This window comes from Lethenteron reissneri, chromosome 37 (assembly GCF_015708825.2).
Source record: "Lethenteron reissneri isolate LAM-NWPU_2019-01 chromosome 37, ASM1570882v1, whole genome shotgun sequence".
Taxonomy (NCBI): Eukaryota; Metazoa; Chordata; class Hyperoartia; order Petromyzontiformes; family Petromyzontidae; genus Lethenteron; species Lethenteron reissneri.
The window spans coordinates 686,148-706,624 of record NC_083815.1 but is presented as its reverse complement, the minus strand read 5'-3'; the positions used below and the strand labels follow the sequence as shown (position 1 = coordinate 706,624).

Genomic DNA, 20,477 nt, shown 5'->3' with positions numbered 1-20,477 from the left:
CTCACTCGCTGCATCACAAACACTCAGAAACACTCACAAACACTCACTCACTGCATCACAAACACTCAGAAACACTCACTCACTGCATGACAAACACTCACAAACACTCACAAACACTCACTCACTGCATCACAAACACTCAGAAACACTCACTCACTGCATCACAAACACTCACAAACACTCACAAACACTCACTCACACTCACAAACACTCACTCACTGACATCACAAACACTCACAAACACTCACTCACTAACACTGCATCACAAACACTCAGAAACACTCACTCACTAACACTCACAAACACTCAGAAACACTCACAAACACTCACTCGCTGCATCACAAACACTCAAACATTCACTCACTGCATGACAAACACTCACAAACACTCACAAACACTCACTCACTGCATCACAAACACTCAGAAACACTTACTCACTGCATCACAAACACTCACAAACACTCAGTCACTGTATCACAAACACTGCATTACAAACACTCAGAAACACTCACTGACCGTTCACCGTGGGGTGCGACAGGGATGTCCTCTGGCCTCCACAGCATTTGACATCTATTTTGAGCACGTAGTTCGTGAGGCCTTCAACGGCTGTACTGGAGAAATCTCCATCTGGTACAGATACAATGGGAGGCTGATCGACAGAGGCGTAGCTAGGGGGGGGGCAGGGGGGTACACATGTCCCCGGGCGCCAAGGTAAAGGGGCGCCAAAATGAGGCTTACAACGTGACATTATAACTTATTGTGGCGGGCGCGGCAGCCTGAAACTACTGCACAAATCTACACCTCAACCTAAAAGTTTATATATCCCGCCACACACAGCCTACATGTCATGTAATTACATTTTGGTATGTGATTAAACGCGGTGGGGGGCGCCAATTTTATAGTTCGTCCCCGGGCGCAAAATATCCTAGCTACGCCACTGCTGATCGATGCGCTCAAGGGATGACTCGCTATTGGTCAACAGCGCTATGTATGCTGATGATCTGGTGATTGCTGCTCACTCAGAAGAAGAGTTGGCGGCGCTGCTGATAAACCTGGAGCGTGCCACTAAGAGGTGGGGCCTTACCAACAGCCCCACTCAACTCCCCATTGGGTTTAACCAGGCTGGATTGTGTGAGTAGCTCACAAATCCGTGAAAGATCTGGACAAAGTCCCATCGGTGACCTCCGGCAGGCAAGGCTGCGTTGGCTGGGTCATGTAGCCCGCATGCCCAACCACCGCATGCCTAAACAGCTTTTGTTCGGCCGAATAGGGGGGGGGGGGGGTAAACGGGCGTGGCACGGGCGAGAGAAGAGATGGAGTGATGTGGTACAGGAGGACGTGGAGCTGAGTGGACTTGCCGATGACTGGTACCAGCGGTGTCAAGATCGGCCTCTGAGGAGGAGGCTCGTGAAGGACGCTGCTGGGCAGTTGGAGGCAGTCGCCCTCCAGCATCAACGGAAGGTAGAGGAGCGACGCTCACAACGAGTGGAGCGCCGGGCGGATAAAACAGCAAGTTGGCACAGTAGGGGGCACAGGTGGTGTATCGGCCAGTCAACCCATGACACTTGGGTCTGTCCCGTGACCTGCTTGCGGGCGTTCGACACTTCACGTGGTCTTAGTGCACTTAGCCTGGCACAAGAGCCGTGGTGACGTAACCGGCACTTAGTGGCGAATGGCGGTTGTTGTGGGGGGCGTGTGCGTGTATATGGGAGAGTGTGTTGCGTGTGGAATAATGGGGAGCGGTAGTGTAGCGGTTAGTGCGCTCGCTGTGCTACGAACCCGGTGACCCGAGTTCCATTCCCGCTCACGGCCAACGCCAGTGACTGTTAACTGAACAGGTCATTGGCCTCCACCTAGGTAGACTCAGCCTCAAATGAGTACCTGGTGCAGTGTGTAAACATCGCCACTGGGGTGGCAAAGGCGGTCGGGCGTGGTGCTGGCCACCCACCCTCTCGTGGGCCGTGCCAGGCTTCATAGGTGCTCGCTAACAGCACTTACCCCAACAGTGTGCTCAGGTTACACGGCGTCTTTGGCTTTGTGCGCGTGTTTGACGTTATGTACGAGTTGGGACGCGAGTCGCCTGCGCTGTGTTTATGGATCAGCTGTAGCTGCTGCTGCTGCTGTTGGTTGTTGTTGTGGTTGGCAAGTCGCCCCTGCCCCTGATTGAATCGGTCGCCTGCCCCCCCCCCCCCACCGTGCCCCCCACCGCCCCGGCCACGTGGAGCCGGCATCTGTCACCCGCAAGGGACGCGACACCCGCTCGCCGCTCGGCCCGGCGCCCACGGCAGCCTCCCTCCACTGCCCGCAGCCAGCCAGGAGCCGAGACCTTCCAGGAGCTCCTCCAGCCTGCAAGCAGCTCCACGCGAGCCGCCAGCCGGGCGCGACACCTCCAGCGCCACCACCTCCAGCCTTGCGCCGCGCGATCTGCGGCGAAAGTCTTCTTCAGTTGCAGTTCCATCTGCTCATCCAGTCCCGCCACCGGGGGCCACGTCACCCTCTCGTCAGTCATCGCCCTCTACCTTGGTTCTGTCTCCCCCCCCCCTCGCTCTCGTCTTGGCGAGGTCGCTGTCCGCGGAGAGTCTCTCCGTCAACTCGCCCATCTGGCGGAGGGTGTCCCCCACATCTCCGTGACCCCTCCCCTCCTCCTCTATCCCCCTCCGGTAGCCCCCCCCCCACCTCGCCCCCTCCCCAGGATCTCTCCACACGCGCGCGCCTCTCCCGGCGGACCTCTGACCTCTCTCCCCGTGAGAGTTGTCCGAGCCAACACTCGCGTCACTTCATCCATTCCCTGCGCTCCATCACACTCCCTCTCCCCTCCCTCTCCCTCCCTGCCTCTCCCCTCCCTCTCCCTGCCTCTCCCCTCCCTCTCCCTGCCTCTCCCTCGCTCTCCCCTGCCTCTCCCCTCCCTCTCCCTGCCTCTCCCCTCCCTCTCCCTGCCTCTCCCCTCCCTCTCCCTGCCTCTCCCCTCGCTCTCCCTGCCTCTCCCCTCCCTCTCCCTGCCTCTCCCCTCGCTCTCCCCTGCCTCTCCCCTCCCTCTCCCTGCCTCTCCCCTCCCTCTCCCTGCCTCTCCCCTCCCTCTACCTGCCTCTCCCCTCCCTCTCCCTGCCTCTCCCCTCCCTCTCCATGCCTCTCCCTCCCTCTCCCTCCCTCTCCCCCCTTCCTGCGTCTCGCAGTCTCCCGCGAGCTCTCATCTCTGCCCACTCTCCCCACGCGCTACTTTCGACACTCTCCCGCCATCTCTCTCCTCACTGGACCCTTCTCCCCCACGCTTCTCCCCAACGTTCCCTGCTCTCCCACACTATGTCCTCTCATCTCCAGACTCTCTCTCAGCTCTCCCCACATTCTCCCCTCCTCTCTCCAAACTCTCCCCACCATCTCACCGTTCTCCCACGCTCTCCTCCTTACCTCATTCACACTCCCCCCCCCAACCCCCATCGCTCTCCCCCCACTATCCAAACTTTCCCTCCTCTGAAACCACTCTCTCTCTCACCTCTTTCTCCCCCCCCCCACAATCTCCCACTCTCCCCCCTCCCAACCCTCTCCGCTCTCTCTCCCGCGCGCTCCGCCAGATGGGCGCGGCTGTCGCCAAATGCCCGCATTAGGGTTCTCATTAATTAAAGTCATCCCCCTACCCCTCCCCCCCAGTGACTTCGCTCTGCGCGAACATCAACTCGGCGTGATTTCTTCATTAGCGGAGCTCGCGTCACGCCAGAGAGACACCACGGGGAGAGGAGGAGGGGGAGGGAGAGGAGGGAGAGGGGAGAAGCGGTGAACGGAGAGAAGCGAATGAAAAGGGGTAAGGGAGGAGGATGTGAGATGAGGAGAGGGGACGTGGAGTGAGGAGAGGAGGGAGAGGAGGCATGGGACCTGCATCCAATGCTGACGCCATCGTTCTGTGTCCACTGCTGGATGAGGGCCCCCCAACCCCTCTGCGGCTCGCGGCTGTTACGTGACCATACTTCACCACCAGTGGCGGCTCGTGACACCCCCACTAGATGGGGCTGTTGTGAGTGACTTCTGAGAAGATGGTGTTCTCGTTAATAAAAACCTCGTCATGTTCTTGCCCTTCCCGTGAAAGTGACGCTACCGTCTCATCTACGAAGGGTCGGCGTTTATAAACAATACGAAACAAAACAACGAAGCACTCAAATGCTGTCCCCATGGCCATCAAGTCCACACTACACAACCCCTTTGACACGGCCAACAGCCGAAAGAACAAAGATCGGCTGACACGACTCAACAAATTAGCCAAGGCAACCAAGACACCGCTTACTGTGCAACAACCACCACACAGCGCCTCCACAGAGATATTTGACCTGTACTCACTGGCCACATTAATGCAATGTACGCAGGCCTATTTACTTCCCGTTTCAAGAAGCTTGTTTCGTTGTGTGGTCACTGTTTGTCTCGCTGTTATCTGTGGCATATGTGACAACATCACTTTACACTGACTACAGCTAGGCGAATACAGACAGCCAAACATATTTAATTTTGGGTTTAAGCCACGATTACGTGCAATGTAACAAATATTTCTGGTTCTAAGGCCACATGAGTGCTATTAGGCTACATGCTTAACCATATTTAAATAAACCCATTAAATTGGCATTCAATAATTAACATAGCTTACTGCACATAATGTCCCCAAGATGGGGCTACTCACAATAGCAGGCTCCCTTTCCTCTCCACTGGCCTATTTGTACAATGATTTGGCACGTCGGTCTTTGTGAGAAGCAAACTTTTCAATCACTCGTCTGTTGAAGTCGGGAATTTCAGTGATCGGTTTATTTCCCATCGAAAGCACAGCAAGCGCGTTAAGGCGGTCCTGGGACATGGCATTTCTCAGAAATGTTTTTTTATGGTCACCGGGGTCGTCATGTGGATCCGAAGGAGTTTCAAAGTCTCAGAGGTGGTGGTGTCCAGGTTGTTCTCCCCGGTCGCCTGAGGGCTGGTTGATGTCGATTTTCGGTTGACCAGGACCCAGTTGACATTCAACTTCTCCTGCACAGTCATCCTGGAGTGACTCCCACAGTGTTCGTTGCTAATTCTTCGTTTGCTGCAGCCGCTGCCATCGCTGTTGCTTCTTCCTGGAGCGTGCCGGCCGTGAGCTGCCGCTCGATCTGCACGGTGCCACCTCTCATTGTGACGACGCCTCTCGTCGCAGCCGCGGGCTCCCCGTTCATCTCCCCGGATGGGTCTCAAACGGCGTGGCAGCAATGGGAAGCTCGTCGCAGAGAAGGAAGAGAAATCAGACTGTGGCGTTACAGCGGTTTCTAATATAAAACACTTAAAATGTTACCTTCATTGGCCAATTCACGTTGAAACACTCATTATATTTAGAACATTTAAACACAACGAAACAATTTATACAAAAGTATTTTTATTACAAAAAAAAATTCTCATCTCCAGCTGCTTGGTGGGGCGGCGCCCCAACGCCCCTAGTGGACGAACCGCGCCACTTCACCCCGCGGGTCGAGCGGGTTGGTGGTGAGCGTGACGAGGGCATCGACGTCGGGTCACAGGAGTGCAGCACGAGTTGAGTCGAGCTGCCCTGCCCAGAGCTGCCCTGCCCAGAGCTGCCCTGCCCAGAGCTGCCCTGCCCAGAGCTGCCCTGCCCAGAGCTGCCCTGCCCAGAGCTGCCCTGCCCAGAGCTGCCCTCTGCGTGGCCCCTAACAACAGGCTGTGCTGGCGGCCACCAACCCAAGCGCTGCTCTGGGCAGGGCTCGGCCCTCCGATGACATTTGAAACATCTGTGCGTGTCCCGCCAACCCCTCCACAGAGCTGTATCACGCGCAGTGGCTTGCAGCGAAGCCGCCTGCACCACTGCCCGCAATGACAACTGAGCGTGCAGTCTCGGGGATAAACACATTCAATCAGTGACGGGGAGCGGTGGTGGTGAAGCGATGGCTGTGGTGGTGCCCCCCCCCCCACCCCGTATTTGTGAATCTCGATCTAAGTGGAATGTTTCGTGTCACGAGTGCGCTGATTTGGCACGAGCGAAGGCTACACAAATGGCACGGTGGGCTCAGGACATCGATCAGTCAAGAGGTCAAAGGGTCAGATTCCTGCAAGCCACGTGGCGACGCCGCAGCACCACCACCACGCCCGGCCGTCTTTGTCTCTCCAGCTCTGATGTTCACTACACACCGCAACAGGTACTCAAGCGCTTCAGGGCTGAGTCGACCTCGGGAGAGGGAGGCCCTGGACCCTGTCCACCCTCACCAGCGTCGTGGCCCTGAGCGGGAACGCAGCACCGGCTGACAGCGTCGTGCAGCTGCGCTAACCACTGCGCCACCGCTCCCTCCGCCCTGCCACGTGGGGCAGGGCCCCGCCCCGCGTGACCCCGCGACCCGGAAGCTTTCGCTCGTCCCCTCGCACGTGGTCTGAGGCCCAGCGGTAGCGGCGAAGCCTCCGCGCGTCACTCTCCCCAAGCTCCCATCTCTTCTCTCTTCTCTCTCGCCCCTCTCTCCTCTCTTCTCTCTCGCCCCTCTCGCTTAACTCTCCACAAGCGCCGCGATGAGCGTCCCGGCCTTCATAGACGTCACTGAGGAGGATCAGGTGAGAGCGCGGGGCGGGCGAAGGAGGGAGCGGGAGGAAGGACGGCGGCCTCACTTGGCCCCGTCATGGGAACGGCCCCAGTGGCTCGCAGCGCACGGAGATCCCAAGCGCGGCGGTGGTGGTGGTGGTGGGGTGGGGGGGGTACCGACACCCCCCTTTAGGGGGTGAATGGGTTCGCACTAAATGCATGGACAAGGTTGCGGGGGGGGGGGGGTCAGCTGAGGTGGTGTTGGTGATGTGGGTGATGCACTTCAGCACCGTGGGAGACAAAGGCGGCCGCGTGCGGTGCTGCCCAGGCCAAGCGCCTTGTGCGCTGGGCCTTAAGAGGCGCTCGCTATCGTAACGTGCCCCCTCATTCATCTGTGAGATGCTGTGGGTGGTTGTGGTGCTGGTGAGTGATGGTGTGGTGTGTACGGTGAAGTGCTTGGTGATGATGATGGAGATGGTTTCCGTGGGTCTCGTGTGTGCGTGTCTGTGATATTTGTGATGTGGCTTGTGTGTATGTGTGTGATGTTGGGTATGGATATACTGTATGGGTGAATCTATTGTTGGGTGATTTCGTGCCAGGTTTGCGTGTAGTGATGTGGTGTGATGGTGTGTGGATAATGCCGATGAATGGTGTTGATGGTTGATGTGGTTGGGTGATGTTTGTGTTGTGATGTGAACGGTGGTATGTATGGGTGATGTATGCACGATTATCTCGGTTGGCTACGTATGGTACGAAAGAGCTCCCACATACATGTAGGGGGATGGTCATGTGCAGTTGATGTGTAAGGCTGATTGACGTGTGGTGTGTGGCAATGTGATTGGGTGGTGGTGAAATGGTCGTTGACTTGGGAGATGTGAGTGGTGATGCGGATGGGTGACGTAAGTTTGTGCGGTGATTTACAATGTGATTGGTGGTGAGTCTTAATGTGTGTGGTGATGTGGGTATCTGGTAAGCTTTGTGTGTGGCTGGGTGTAGTAGCATTCGGGTGATGCAGCTGGTGTGAGGGGTGGTGCTGCATATCGGCGATGCGCTCGTAATGTGGGTGGCAATGTGCAGTTGATGTGTATGGCCGATGTATGTGGTAATGTGGCAGTCTGAATGCGTGATGTACATGGGTCATGTGAATAATGTAGATGTGACAGGTGATGGACAGATCATGTCAGCTGCTGCTACGTAACTAACTGCGTGTGCATGCACGCAGGCGGTGGAGCTGCGCCAGTACCTGCGCGCGCGTGGAGCCGAGGTGTCGGAGGAGGCGAGCGAAGGGGGTCTCCAGCAGGAGCTGGGCACCATCCTGTCGGCACTCCACGTCATCTGGAAGGATGAGGACAAGGGTCCGTGTCTCCTCCACCTCGCGCTCATCTCTCGTTCCCTGCACCTCTGTCTGCCTTTTTCAGTAACTAAATGACGGACTGTTAGACGCTCCGCTGTCATGTGCCAAGTGGCAATAAGTGGCGGTGATTACTCCAAAATAATGCAACATAGTCTTTGGGTCTTTCGACCGCTTGTGTTGCGATCAAAACTTCGGAGATTTTTTGTTAGAAGATGAATTCCTGCAGTCACGAAAGCTTTAAGTCAGTAATGGAACACTCCGTGAATGTGCGTGATTCCTGAGCAGGGGGCCACGCTACCTTTTCACTGTGCGATGCTGCTACTGTTGCTGCAGCTACTACTGTTGCTGCTGCTGCTACTGCTGCTACTACTGCTGCTAACGTTGCTGCATGTGCGGCGTGCCCGTGTAGACGTGGAGAGCGTGCTGAACTCTGTGATCTCGCTGCTGCTGATCCTGAACGTGGAGAAGCAGCAGGGCCTGGTTGAGAGTCTCTGTGAGCAGCTCGCCAAGGGCCGCGACGGCGAGCGGCCCCTGCTGCGCCTGCAGCTGTACGTACACACACAGACGTGTACACAAGCATTCAGCCACACGCGCACACACACAGACGTGTACACACATTCAGCCATACACGCACACACTTTCACACAAAGACCGAGATCCCCAATATAGCCTTAACAGACTGTTGGGGCAAGTGCTGTTAGCGAGCACCTATGAAGGCCGGCACAGCACACGAGGGGGTTGGTGGCCAGCACCACGCCCGGCTACCTTTGTTTTCTCATGGTTGTCTACACACTGCACCAGGTACTCATTTAAGACTGAATCTAATTCGGGGAGGACGACGACCGGGACAAGACATTTCACCGCTGTTAATGGCCACGAGCTGGAATCGAACTCGCACACATGCACACACGCACACACTGAATGAGACTGGAGCTGTGCTTCTCCATGCCCGCCCCCCCCAGGCTGAGTAACCTGTTCCACGGCATGGGGGAGGGTCCGGCGCGCTACGTGGTCTACTGCAGCCTCGTGCGCCTCGCCGGCTCCTGCAGCTCCATCCACCACATCCCCACGGAGCTCGAGCAGGTGCCTCGCCCCAGCCCCTCTGCTACCCGGGCCCCGGCTCTCCCCTCCTCCTTCTACCCTCCTTCCTCAGTCCCCTCTTCCACCCTCCCCTCTTCCACCCTCTCTCCTCCTGCCGGCTCTCCACTCCTCCTCCTCCTTCCTCACTCCCCTCTTCCACCCTCTCTTCTCCCTGCTCCAGTAAAAATCCAATCTCAAAAAGGGGTCCAAGCATGCATCAGAACTATTGTCAACCAGACAGGATTTTCTGGGTAAACAAGAGAAACTTTAATAATAATAATATGCGTGCAGTGTCACAGTGGTTATCACCTTCATAGGTGCTCGCTCGCTCCCAGCACTTGCCCCGACAGCCTGCGTAGGCTACACAGGGGATGTTTATCTTTGCTTGTTGGTCCCAGGTGCGCAAGTGGTTCACTGAGTGGAGCCTCACGATTGACAAGAAGCAGCACATCCTCCGCCTCCTCTACGACGCACTGGTGGACTGCAAACGCAGGTGTCCACCCAGATCCCTCGCCCGTCATGATCGATCCACTGCTGCATGAAGGCCTCCCCAGGCCATCGCCATCTGTGGCGGCCGTGTTGAGTCGTGTTTGGGGAACGCCTCGTCGCCTCGCACCTGGAGAGTGTAATGGCGGTGGCAGTGCGAGTGTGGAAGCGCCGCCATGAAACTCGCAGCCCACGTTTGCTGGCGCTCGCACACAGATACATGCATACACATGCACCCCCCTCTCGTCCTCACACTCAAGACAGACGCACGCACTCACACACCCTCTCATCCTCAAACACAGACACGCGCAGACACGCGCAGACACGCGCACACACTCGCGCACTCTCTCATCCTCACACTCCAGACACTCGTGCGCCCTCTGACACGCACTCATGGTGATGTTGATGTTGGTAGTGGGTACAGCGAGCGGGCGGCGCGGGTGATGGTGGAGCTGCTCGGGAGCTACACGGAGGAGAACGCATCGCAGGCTCGTGACGATGCACACAGGTACACGCTCTCACCCCACTCTCACTCTCACCACCCCACTCTCACCTCACCCTCACCACCCCACTCTCACTCTCACCACCCCACTCTCACTCTCACCCCACTCTCTCAACATCCCACTCTCACCCCACTCTCACTCTCACCACCTCACTCTCACCCCACTCTCACACCACTCTCACCTCACCCTCACCACCCCACTCTCACCACCCCACTCTCACTCTCGCCACTCCCTGTGTACACTCGACACACTCTCTCGGGATACTCCCCACTCTCATGCACCACTCTCTCTACTCTCCCACCTCTTTCCTCTCATGCTTCATGAACTTCACTGTGATCCTAGATTATCTATGTTCAATTGCCGGCTAACGGCACTTGGTCAAACAGTCGGCACTGGCTACATGGGGGGCCTTTATCTGTGTGTGTGTGTGCGCAGGTGTATAGTGCGCGCCCTACGCGACCCCAACACATTCCTTTTCGACCACCTGCTGGCGCTGAAACCGGTTCGATTCCTGGAGGGGGAGCTCATCCACGACGTGAGGGCAGAGCGGCGACGGGCACCGCCACCGCAGGCGCGCACGCGGCACCCCGTTCGTCACTCTCGCGCGGCGCACGTGATGGTGGCGTGCGTGTCACGTGTGTCACGTGTGTGTCGTCTGTCTCTCCCCCCCCCGACCTGTAGCTGCTGACGATCTTTGTGAGCGGGAAGCTGTCCGCCTACCTCAAGTTCTACGGGGCCAACAAAGATTTTGTGGAGTCCCTGGGTAGGAGTACGCCCACAAACACCGACCGACCCCCTGCAGGCCAGGGTGAACGCACAGGGCACCCTGGGTTATCCCAGTCCGCCCACTGGTGGTCACTCACAGAGCCACACTCAAGCTCCCACAGGGTTCAGTGATAATCACCGAGACACACACAGCCAGACTAAACGGGTCGTCGTGGACTTGGATGATGGCTGCAACTAAACCCGCCGGTGCTGCCCCCATGACCCCGTGACCCTTGCCGCCCCCCCCCCCCCCCCCCAGGACTTTCACACGAACAGAACCTGGGCAAGATGCGGCTGCTCACGTTCATGGGCATGGCCGTGGAGCAAACGGAGATTGGCTTCTCCACCATCACCCAGGAGCTCCAGATCTCTCAAGACGACGTGGAGGCCTTCGTCATCGATGGTGAGAAGGATGAAGAAGTGGTGATGGTTGTGGAGGACGAGGAGGATATGGCGGTGGAGAAGTATGTGTAGCAGGAGGGAGCGGTGGCGCAACAATTAGCACGATGCGCTACAACTCCGGTGACCCCGAGTTTAATTCCAGCTCACGGCCATCATTATCTGAACCGGTCCTGGGCCTCCTCCTAGGTTGACTTGGCCTCAAACGAGAAATCGGTGCGATATGTAAACATCGTCGACAAAGGCGGCCGGGCGTGTTGCCGGCCATCCATACATGCGATATAGAATAGAATCCACCCCCTCATGTGCCGTGCCGGCTTTCACAGGTGCTCGCTAACTGCACTTGCCCCAACAGTCTAAGGCTGAAGTGATGGTAGGAGAGGAGGTAGAGGAGGTGGTGATGGAGAGCGAGTAGGAGGATGTGGAGGAGTAAGATGTGACGGAGGAGGTGGTCAAGGAAGAGGGAGTTGGGCAAGGTGGTAGAGTAGGAGGAGGTCGGTGAAAGAGGAGGGAGATGCGTGTGGATGACGAGGCGGTGAGCGAGTGTCCTCGCAATGTACCGACTGACATCGCACACAACAAACGATCGCTCGTGAGGCCCGCATGTGGCCCCGCTTAGCCCCGATCCAGACTCGGATGACTTTTCGCGGGACCAGCAGCAGCAGCGCGTGTATCGCGGTTTGATCATCGGCAAATAGCCCCGGTGGAAAACCACACGTGCTGTGCTGGCCCCGTGCTAGCTCGGATGTGCCCGTGGGGAGGGGATTGTGCACGTGTGTGTGACTGTGCACGTGTGTGTGACTGTGCACGTGTGTGTGACTGTGCCCAGTGTGTGACTGTGCCCGGTGTCGCCCTGCGCCTGTGTTTACAGCCGTGCGCACCAAGATGGTTCATTGCAAGATCGACCAGACTCAGCGCAAAGTGGTCGTGAAGTGAGTTCCACAGTCACTGCGCGGAGTGTGTGTGTGTGTGTGAACCACGCCCCTCCACGCACTCTCATACCTCTCATCTCACTCCCCTCCCTCTCGCTCTTGATGTTGTGGTAATTGATGTGGTTGTCGGTGCGGTGATGGCTGATGCTGTTGTGGCTGTTGTTGTTTCTGCCTGCGTAGCCACAGCACGCACCGCACGTTCGGCCGGCAGCAATGGCAGCAGCTGTTTGACAGCCTCGGCTCGTGGAACCAGCACCTCACTCAAGTTCGCACGTCGCTCCTCAGCATCGTCAGCAGCTGAGGCGTCACAACCACCGCCACAACCACCGTCACCACCACCGCCACAACCACCGTCACCACCGCCTGCACCGGTGCCACTATCCCTGCTCGCAATATCAACAACACCACCACCGCAACCACCAACAGCTGCTAGAACCACTCATTGCTACTGCTCCTACCGCCACCGCAACCACCACCACCAACATCACAACCACCACTTGCCGCTAACATCCACACCACCATCACCGCCAATGTTGCCGTCACTACCAATAACCACCACGACCGCCGCATCCACGCGGGCTCAGCCACACGGACTAACCCACGCGGGCAAAGCCACGCGGGCAAAGCCACGCGGGCTCGCACAACTAGAAGCGAGGGCAGGCACACAAACAACCACACACAACTTGGCAACAGGAGCGATGATGAACACCGTGTGAAATAAATGCCACCGAGCGGCAATGTGAGGACTCATCATTCGTGTCGATTGCATCTCTCACGGTAGTCGCGGAACCACAGACGGACGGAAAGAGAAACAGCAGCAGCAGCCAGGCCGTGAGGAGCCGGCCACTCCAGTAATTGCCTCCCAAGCTTTGCGGTCCTCTATATATTAAAATGTTTTAAGCCAATTAATGTTATACATGTGGGAGGAAACCGGAGCACATGGAGAAAATCCATGCGTGGGAGGGGGCAACACATTATCCCCGTACAGATGGGAGAATAGTTCACCTTGCTCTCCCGCCGTGCGCTGCTGAGCCAGGGTACGGCTGCTCCTCAACGGGGTTTAACCCCGGATCTGCAGCCCTGGACAACTCGGCTTGGAAATTCCATTCTTATGGCAGGGCTACCAATTACAGAATGACCACTGTAGGCTTCTCCACAAAGTGGTACCTATTTTATACACAACAGACGGATGATTGGCCGAGTCAACCCCTGACTGGGATTTCAACTTGGGCCCTTCTGCTTGCGAGCCACTCACTGCCACCGAGGCACCAGAGCGGATGAAGGACAAAGCGGATTTTGCTGGTCTGGCTGATCCACTGCTAAAGGTCTCATTCCGAAGTTCTCGGGGAAACCTTGCTCAATTGAGAGCAGCGGCCCGCGTGCAAACGTTGATGGAGCCGGAAGCCATGGAGACCTGGGCGATGAGTGTGTGCGTTTGTTGATACAGGAGCCATTGCCGAGTGCACTTGACAAGGTCCGCGTGTCTCGGTGCGGAACAGGAACAGCCGCCGGGCTGTTTACTCGGTAGGGAGCGGCAGTCGTGGGCCTCTGTCAGCCAGAGGTTCTGAGACTTGAGTCGTGGGGATTGTTGTGGGCGTGTGAATCCGTGTGAGCCTGCGGGTCTCTATTTGAGTCTGTGAGTCTACGGGTCTCTGCAAGTCTGGGTCTCTACACGAGGCCACGGGTCTGCACGTGAAAATGAAACGCGCGAGTCTCCAGTTCAATCTGTGAGCGAGGCAGGAGAAGAGGACAAGTCTTGAGCCTGAACTTGAACAGGGGCAAGCAGCCGACACCACATACAGCTGGAGGTATTGCCACACTTAGAAATGTTACCGGACAAGACGCTTCACATGGAGGCCGTGGCCATATTGTTTATTTATATTTACACCCCCACCGTGAGAGCCCGTGAGCATGCCGCTGGACCGCTAGCCGCGTGGCCGCGGGCGGTGCCGCGTGGTCTCGCACGCGGTGCCACGTGGTCTCGCACGCGGTGCCACGTGGTCTTGCACTATGCTCGACGTGTGTAGCTCCGCATGCTGCGAAAATCAGGAACTGAAAATTCAGCTCAGCTCCCCTCCCCCCCCGTTCGCAGCACGTGGCACAAAACGTCAGACATCGTGGCCGGATGAGCAAACGCTGGCAGGGCTCTCCCGCAGTGTATATTATTTTCCCATTTGCATACATATACAATTTGCATAGATCAGAAACAATTGTGCTGTAGGTGACGTTACGCGTGTGTTGTGACCGTAGGAATTGGCGAATCCTCACCGCCTCCGCAGAAAAACACCGCCCCCCTCGTCACACTCGCCCACACCTCCAATCCTGTGGTCGTGGTCCCACTTGTAGCTGTCGCCACGAGCGATGATCATCGCCACGCTCGCTAATTGCAAAGTTCGTTAGCGGCAACACCATTACCGCTGGTAACGCCCTCGCGACCGAGACCCGGGACCAAGAGCCTCGGGCCTCGCGGGAGACATCGGCCACTGACTCGCCGCGCGCAAGAACCGGCGTAGCGGCCGCGTGGGATGCGCGTGGAGGCGCGTGGAGGCAAGGGTCAATCTGCCGCTGGATGAGCACCTCCCCACGCCTCGCCGCCGCTCGTGGGACGCGTCCGCACCCATCGCCGCGCCGGGTCGGCAAACCGGCCCCGGGGACCGGCGTTGGTGGGGTCGCGAATGGTAGGCGGCGGCACAGCGGCCACGCGGGGCCCGAGCACGCCTGCAGCTCCTCTCGTACCCGATGGTTAAAAAGTAGCCAGCCCCATCATGGGGCCGTAGATGCGGCTGCCCTCATTTAGCTCTAATATAGGAGCCCCCCCCCCCCTCCAAACTGATTGAAGCAGCCCCCCACTCTGATTGTCTGACCAGCCAGGAAGTCGTTTAATCCCAGAGTAACCGTGAATTTCACCCCCCCCGCACCCCCCCCCCATCACCAATACCTCCTCCATACCCCCCCCCCCCCCCCACCGGCTGTCCAGGCTTGCGATGTTATTCGACACAATTTGTGCTCGTCGGCAGTGAGCGGCCACCCTCGTGGCTGAACGTGGCCGCCCTCACAGTGACCCGTCCCTGGTGTCACTCCCCATCTCTCCGTCCCGGTCCAGCAGTGGACTGAGCATTACCGAAGAAGATGTGTTCACATCATCAGCCATCATCGTTGGGAAGATTTCCGTTGTAGCTGTCATGATTAGGGGCTTTATTGCTCGCTGGTATGTGGCACGTGACTTGCAGTAGTAACCACAGCCATGGCACGAGGTATCCTGGATGTGGTGTGCCGAGTGCGGAAAGATCTAGTTCGAAATAAGCTCTGCAAGTGGATGATGATGATCATGATGATAAAGTCTCTTCATTGGTGGGTACCATCCATTGTCGGTGCTGTTAATGACGAATTCATCCTCTGCGTAGAGAATAAGCTGTCGTCGTCAGAGAAGATGCAACCGGTTGTAATTAGTCAGGAAGATGAGCGCTTGGCTGGAGATGCCGTTGATGACGTCATCGTCGTTCCGGAGAGGTTTAGTTGTAGATGCCGTTGATGACGTCATCGTCGTTCCGGAGAGGTTTAGTTGTAGATGCCGTTGATGACGTCATCGTCGTTCCGGAGAGGTTTAGTTGTAGATGCCGTTGATGACGTCATCGTCGTTCCGGAGAGGTTTAGTTGTAGATGCCGTTGATGACGTCATCGTCGTTCCGGAGAGGTTTAGTTGTAGATGCCGTTGATGACGTCATCGTCGTTCCGGAGAGGTTTAGTTGTAGATGCCGTTGATGACGTCATCGTCGTTCCGGAGAGGTTTAGTTGTAGATGCCGTTGATGACGTCATCGTCGTTCCGGAGAGGTTTAGTTGTAGATGCCGTTGATGACGTCATCGTCGTTCCGGAGAGGTTTAGTTGTAGATGCCGTTGATGAGGAAGTCGGCCCGCGTGTAGTCGCGCCGCCTGTAGCTCATCACCGCCTTCCTACCCAGAATGCCAAGCGCCGCCACCACGAGTACCACCCCGAAGAACGTGCAGGCCACCAGGGCCCCCGCGTCCCCGCCCATGGGCCCCCCCGCCTCCGTGGGGCCCCCACCCTCGGCGGGCAGCCCATTCCTCGCACCATCGCCCCCCACCCCACCCTCCTGCGTGGTGGCGCTGTCCAGCGTGGCAGTGGATTGGGGGACAGCACCGCTAGTTGCTTGTGGTGGTGGTGTAGTGGGTGGTGGTGTAGTGGGTGGTGGTGGTGTGGTGGGTGGTGTGGTGGGTGGTGGTGGTGTAGTGGCTGGTGGTGGTGGTGGTGTAGTGGCTGGTGGTGGTGTAGTGGCTGGTGGTTGTGTGGTGGGTCGTGGTGTTTGTGTGGTGGGTGGTGGTGGTGGTTGCGTGGTGGGTGGTGGTGGTTGTGTAGTGGTTGGTGGTGGTTGTGTGGTGGGTGGTGGTTGTGTGGTGGGTGGTGGTTGTGTGGTGGTTGATGGTAGTTGTGTGGTGGGTGGTGGTTCAGTTGTAGGTGGTTTGGTTGTGGTGGTTGGTTCAGTTGATGGTATCAGTGGTGGTGTTGGAACGGTGGTTGTGTCTGTTGTGGATGTGGTGGTTTGCAGTTTAGTGGTTATCGGTTGTGGAATGGTGGTTGTTGCAGCTGCAGTCGTGATTATTGTGGTTGGTGCAATCGTGGTTGGAGGCATAGTTGTGGTTGTGATTACAGTTGTATTTGGTGCCAGAGTGAGTGTGGTGGTGGTAGGCTGGGTGGTTGTTGTGGTGGTTGGCTTGGTTGTGTTGGTTGTCGGCTTGGTTGTGGTGGTTGTCGGCTTGGTTGTGGTGGTTGTCGGCTTGGTTGTGGTGGTTGTCGGCTTGGTTGTGGTGGTTGTTGTGGTGGTTGTCGGCTTGGTTGTAGTTGTGGTGGTCGGCTTGGTTGTGGTGGTGGTTGTGGTGGGTGCTACAGTTGTGGTTATTGCTGGTCCCTTTATGATTGTTGGTTGTTGGGGTTCGACCTCCTTGGGAGCGGCGGTGGTGGCAGGAGAGGAAGCGTCAGGCTGCTCGTTAACTTGGTGCGACCGTGTTGTCACCCGTGCCTTCCTTGTAGCTACAAAGACAAAGATCCCCCGCATAGCCTCCATCAACCCGTTGGGGCACACGCGGCACCTATGAAAGTCGGCACAGCACACGCGGGGGTGGGTGGCCAGCACCACACATGACCGCCTTTATCTCCCCAGTGGCGATGTTTAACACATCGCACCAGGCACTCATTTGAGGTCCACCTAGGTGATGCCCAGGACAGATTCAGATATTCGTTACTTGTGCTGACCGTGAGCGGACATCATCGCGCAGCGCCCTAACCGCTGCGCCACCGCTCCCACACACACGTGGACACAGACACACAGATACAAACGCACGTACACTCTCAGATACATGCAGACACTCTCGGACATATACAAATGAACATGCCGCGGACACACAAACACGATTAGACTGCCACCACCAGACGCACGTCTCGAGACTCGGCTGAACGTGTGTATGTATGTATGTTGAACTTCTTACGCGCCGTACATAGCCAACCGTGCCAATCGGAGGTGCGTGTGGTGTGCGTGTGGAGTGCGTGTGCTCACAGCGCCAAGTGGGGTGACACACGGGGGGAGACGGAGTGACACGGGGGCCAGGCAGGTTGAGGCGGCACTCACATTTGCGGTGGCGCACTCCCGTGGCCCGGCTGCCCGGCGCCGGCACGAGTGGGCACGCGGCGTCACTAGGGCACGAGTAGAGGAGGCACGGGGAAGAGCCCCCCTCCCACGCCGCAGACACCTCCACCGCCAGCGTGCAGGGCGGGCGCCCTGCGGTGCGGCAGCAGCGGAGAGAGAATGACGCCGCGTGACGAGCGGGCAGGAGGAACGCAGTTGAGAGATTTCTCCCCGGTTGTCGTGTTTGTTAGATTGCCCTAACAATGGAACCGATTCTTGGGGGTAGTAAATCACAGTCCAGCCGTGCTGGGGTCACACTGTGGGCAGCAGCAGAGAGCGGTGGAGCAAAATGACATCGACACGACGCTGCACTTTGATGCTTCCAAGTCTGTGTCTCGTCTTCACCAGCGTGGTGAAATATAGTCAAATACCCCCCCCCCCCCCACCGTCGCCACGACCCACACGGTTTTGGGAGGTCCCCGTTCAGCAGTGGATTGACAAGAGGGCTGAAGGTGTTGCGTGAGGTGGATCGGGGGGCATGGTGGAGTTAAGGGGGTCAGGTTAGGGGGGTCAGGTTAGGGGGGTCAGGGTGGGAGGGGGGTCACGTGAGGGGGGTCAGGGTAGGGGGGTCAGGGTAGGGGGAGTCAGCGTTGGGCACCTGCTGTGTTCATGTCGCAGCAAATCTGGGCACAGTCGCCCTGCGCGGCCCCCAGCGCCGTGGCGCCCAGGGCCGCCAAGGCGGTGGCGTTGGGCGCCACCTCTCCCAGCTCGGCGTGGTCGCACCGCTCCAGCGCGGAAGAGCCCCCCTGGCTCCACCCGCACAGCACGACGACGAGGAGGACGAGGTGCGTGGAGTCGGCCATGGCCGCACCCTCGGCCGTGTGGGACAACGCAGTCGACACGGTCGCTACGGGCTGCACCGCCACCACGACCAGCAACAAAGATCCCCGTATAGCATCAATGGACTGTTGGGGCAAGTGATGTTAGCGACCGTCTATGGAGGCCAGAACGGTACACGAGGGGGTGGGTGGCCAGCACCACGCCCGGCCGCCTTTGTCTCTCCAGTGGCGATGTTTACACATTGCATCAGGTACTCATTTGAGGTTGAGTCGAACTAAGGGAGGCCCAGGACCGGTTCAGATAATCGTCACTCGTGTTGGCTGTGAGCGGGAATCGAACTCGGGTCGCCGGGTTTGTAGCGCAGCGCGCTATCCGCTGCACTACCGCTCTAACCGCAACAACAACAACCGCCATTCGCCACTAAGTCTCGGTGACGTCACCACGGCGCTTGTGCCAGGCTATGTGCACGTTGAGGCCACGTGAAGTGTCGAACGCCGCTGGCAGGAGGCCACGGGGCAGACCCAGCAGGTGCCACGGGTCGACTGACAGATTAATAGCCGATGCACCACCTGTGCCCCCTATTGTGTCAACCACCACCACCTTTACAACAGCAACAACAACCACAACAACACCCACCACCGCAACCACGACGACCGTAGCAGCACCTGGGATGCCCGTGGGTCCCGGCGAGTCCCGGCGGCTCAGGACCCCAGCCTCCTGCAGCGAGGGGTCCGTGGCGCAGCACGCAGGAGCCGGGGGTCCGTGGCGCAGCACGCAGGAGCCGGGGGGCTGTGGCGCAGCACGCAGGAGCCGGGGGGCTGTGGCGCAGCACGCAGGAGCCGGGGGGCTGTGGCGCGCACGGACAGACGGGCGCAGTGCTGCCAGCGACTCGCGGAGAGCGCCGAACGCTGCGCGTGACATTTGCCAGGAGCAGCGTGCCGGCGACAGTCACACGATGGCACGACACAGCAGCTGACGCGCAATACGTGACTCAATGACGCCCGATTCACGACTCTCGCGGTGCGTGGCAATCACGGCTCGCGACTCTCTCACTCCCAGTTCGTAACTCTTTAACAGTTCGTGACAACCACGGTTCGCGACAACCACGGAACGCGACTCTCTCACTCACGGTTCGTGACAACCACGGTTCGTGACAACCACGGTTCGTGACAACCACGGAACGCGACTCTATCACAGTTCGTGACACGAACAGTTCGTGACAATCACGGTTCTCGACTCTGTCACTACCAGTTCGTAACTCTTAGCAGTTTGTGACAACCACGGTTCGTGACAACCACGGTTCGTGACAACCACGGTTCGTGACTCTATCACAGTTCGTGACACGAACAGTTTGTGACAATCACGGTTCTCGACTCTGTCACTCCCAGTTCGTAACTCTTAGCAGTTTGTGACAACCACGGTTCGCGACAACCACGGTTCGTGACAACCACGGTTCGCGACTCTCTCACTCACCGTTCCGTGACACGAACAGTTCGTGACAATCACGGTTCTCGACTCTCTCACTCCCAGTTCGTAACTCTTTTAACAGTTCGGTTTGCGACACTCACGGTTTGCGACAACCACGGTTCGCGACACTCTCACTCACCGTTCCGTGACAAGAACAGTTCGTGACACTCACGGTTCGCGACAACCACGGTTCGCGACTCTCACTCACCGTTCCGTGACCTGCGGCTCGCGACCGAGTTCGCGACTCGGCTGAGAGTGGCGCGCGCGCCCCGCTGGACACGTAGGAACGTGCCGAGTGAAACTTCATCTCGACATTCGCAAGTCGCCCCAGGGGCTCCCTCGGAACGCGTCCCGCCGTCTCGGTCAGCGCTGAGGCCGCCCCCAGGGCGACTCTCGCACCCAACTCCGCGAGCCCGGCAAACGCCGAGCCCGCCCGCGGGAATCGATTCCGCGCGTTGTAGTCGATTACGCAATAGTTTCAAATCCG

General features: G+C 58.0%; 2 protein-coding genes across 2 annotated transcripts; one reads left to right on the top strand and one right to left on the bottom strand.

Moving 5' to 3' along the window:
* Positions 1 to 6,346: 6,346 nt before the first annotated feature.
* Positions 6,347 to 12,793, top strand: EIF3M (eukaryotic translation initiation factor 3 subunit M). Its single transcript, XM_061566618.1, has 11 exons — positions 6,347 to 6,555; positions 7,746 to 7,878; positions 8,287 to 8,425; positions 8,840 to 8,960; positions 9,356 to 9,450; positions 9,859 to 9,951; positions 10,382 to 10,481; positions 10,628 to 10,709; positions 10,971 to 11,114; positions 11,982 to 12,042; positions 12,223 to 12,793. The coding sequence occupies exons 1-11, from the start codon at positions 6,514 to 6,516 to the stop codon at positions 12,341 to 12,343; spliced, it is 1,131 nt and encodes a 376-aa protein (XP_061422602.1). The 5' UTR covers positions 6,347 to 6,513; the 3' UTR covers positions 12,344 to 12,793.
* Positions 12,794 to 15,012: 2,219 nt separating this feature from the next.
* Positions 15,013 to 20,273, bottom strand: LOC133351448 (integumentary mucin C.1-like). The gene is made up of 5 exons (XM_061566674.1): positions 20,199 to 20,273; positions 19,160 to 19,341; positions 18,342 to 18,597; positions 17,687 to 17,836; positions 15,013 to 17,091 (listed from the first exon to the last, which is right to left on the bottom strand). The coding sequence occupies exons 3-5, from the start codon at positions 18,544 to 18,546 to the stop codon at positions 15,923 to 15,925; spliced, it is 1,524 nt and encodes a 507-aa protein (XP_061422658.1). The 5' UTR covers positions 18,547 to 18,597; positions 19,160 to 19,341; positions 20,199 to 20,273; the 3' UTR covers positions 15,013 to 15,922.
* Positions 20,274 to 20,477: the final 204 nt, after the last annotated feature.

Excerpts from the sequence above, each read along its gene's own strand:
- EIF3M (XM_061566618.1), top strand. The coding sequence starts at position 6,514 with ATGAGCGTCCCGGCCTTCATAGACGTCACTGAGGAGGATCAG. Across the intron at positions 10,710-10,970 it reads AGATTTTGTGGAGTCCCTGG|GACTTTCACACGAACAGAAC; the intron begins GTAGGAGTACGC and ends CCCCCCCCCCAG. Across the intron at positions 11,115-11,981 it reads GGAGGCCTTCGTCATCGATG|CCGTGCGCACCAAGATGGTT; the intron begins GTGAGAAGGATG and ends CTGTGTTTACAG.
- LOC133351448 (XM_061566674.1), bottom strand. The coding sequence starts at position 18,546 with ATGGCCGACTCCACGCACCTCGTCCTCCTCGTCGTCGTGCTGTGCGGG. Across the intron at positions 17,837-18,341 it reads CTGCGACATGAACACAGCAG|GGCGCCCGCCCTGCACGCTG; the intron begins GTGCCCAACGCT and ends GCCGCACCGCAG. Across the intron at positions 17,092-17,686 it reads GGGAGTGCGCCACCGCAAAT|CTACAAGGAAGGCACGGGTG; the intron begins GTGAGTGCCGCC and ends TTGTCTTTGTAG.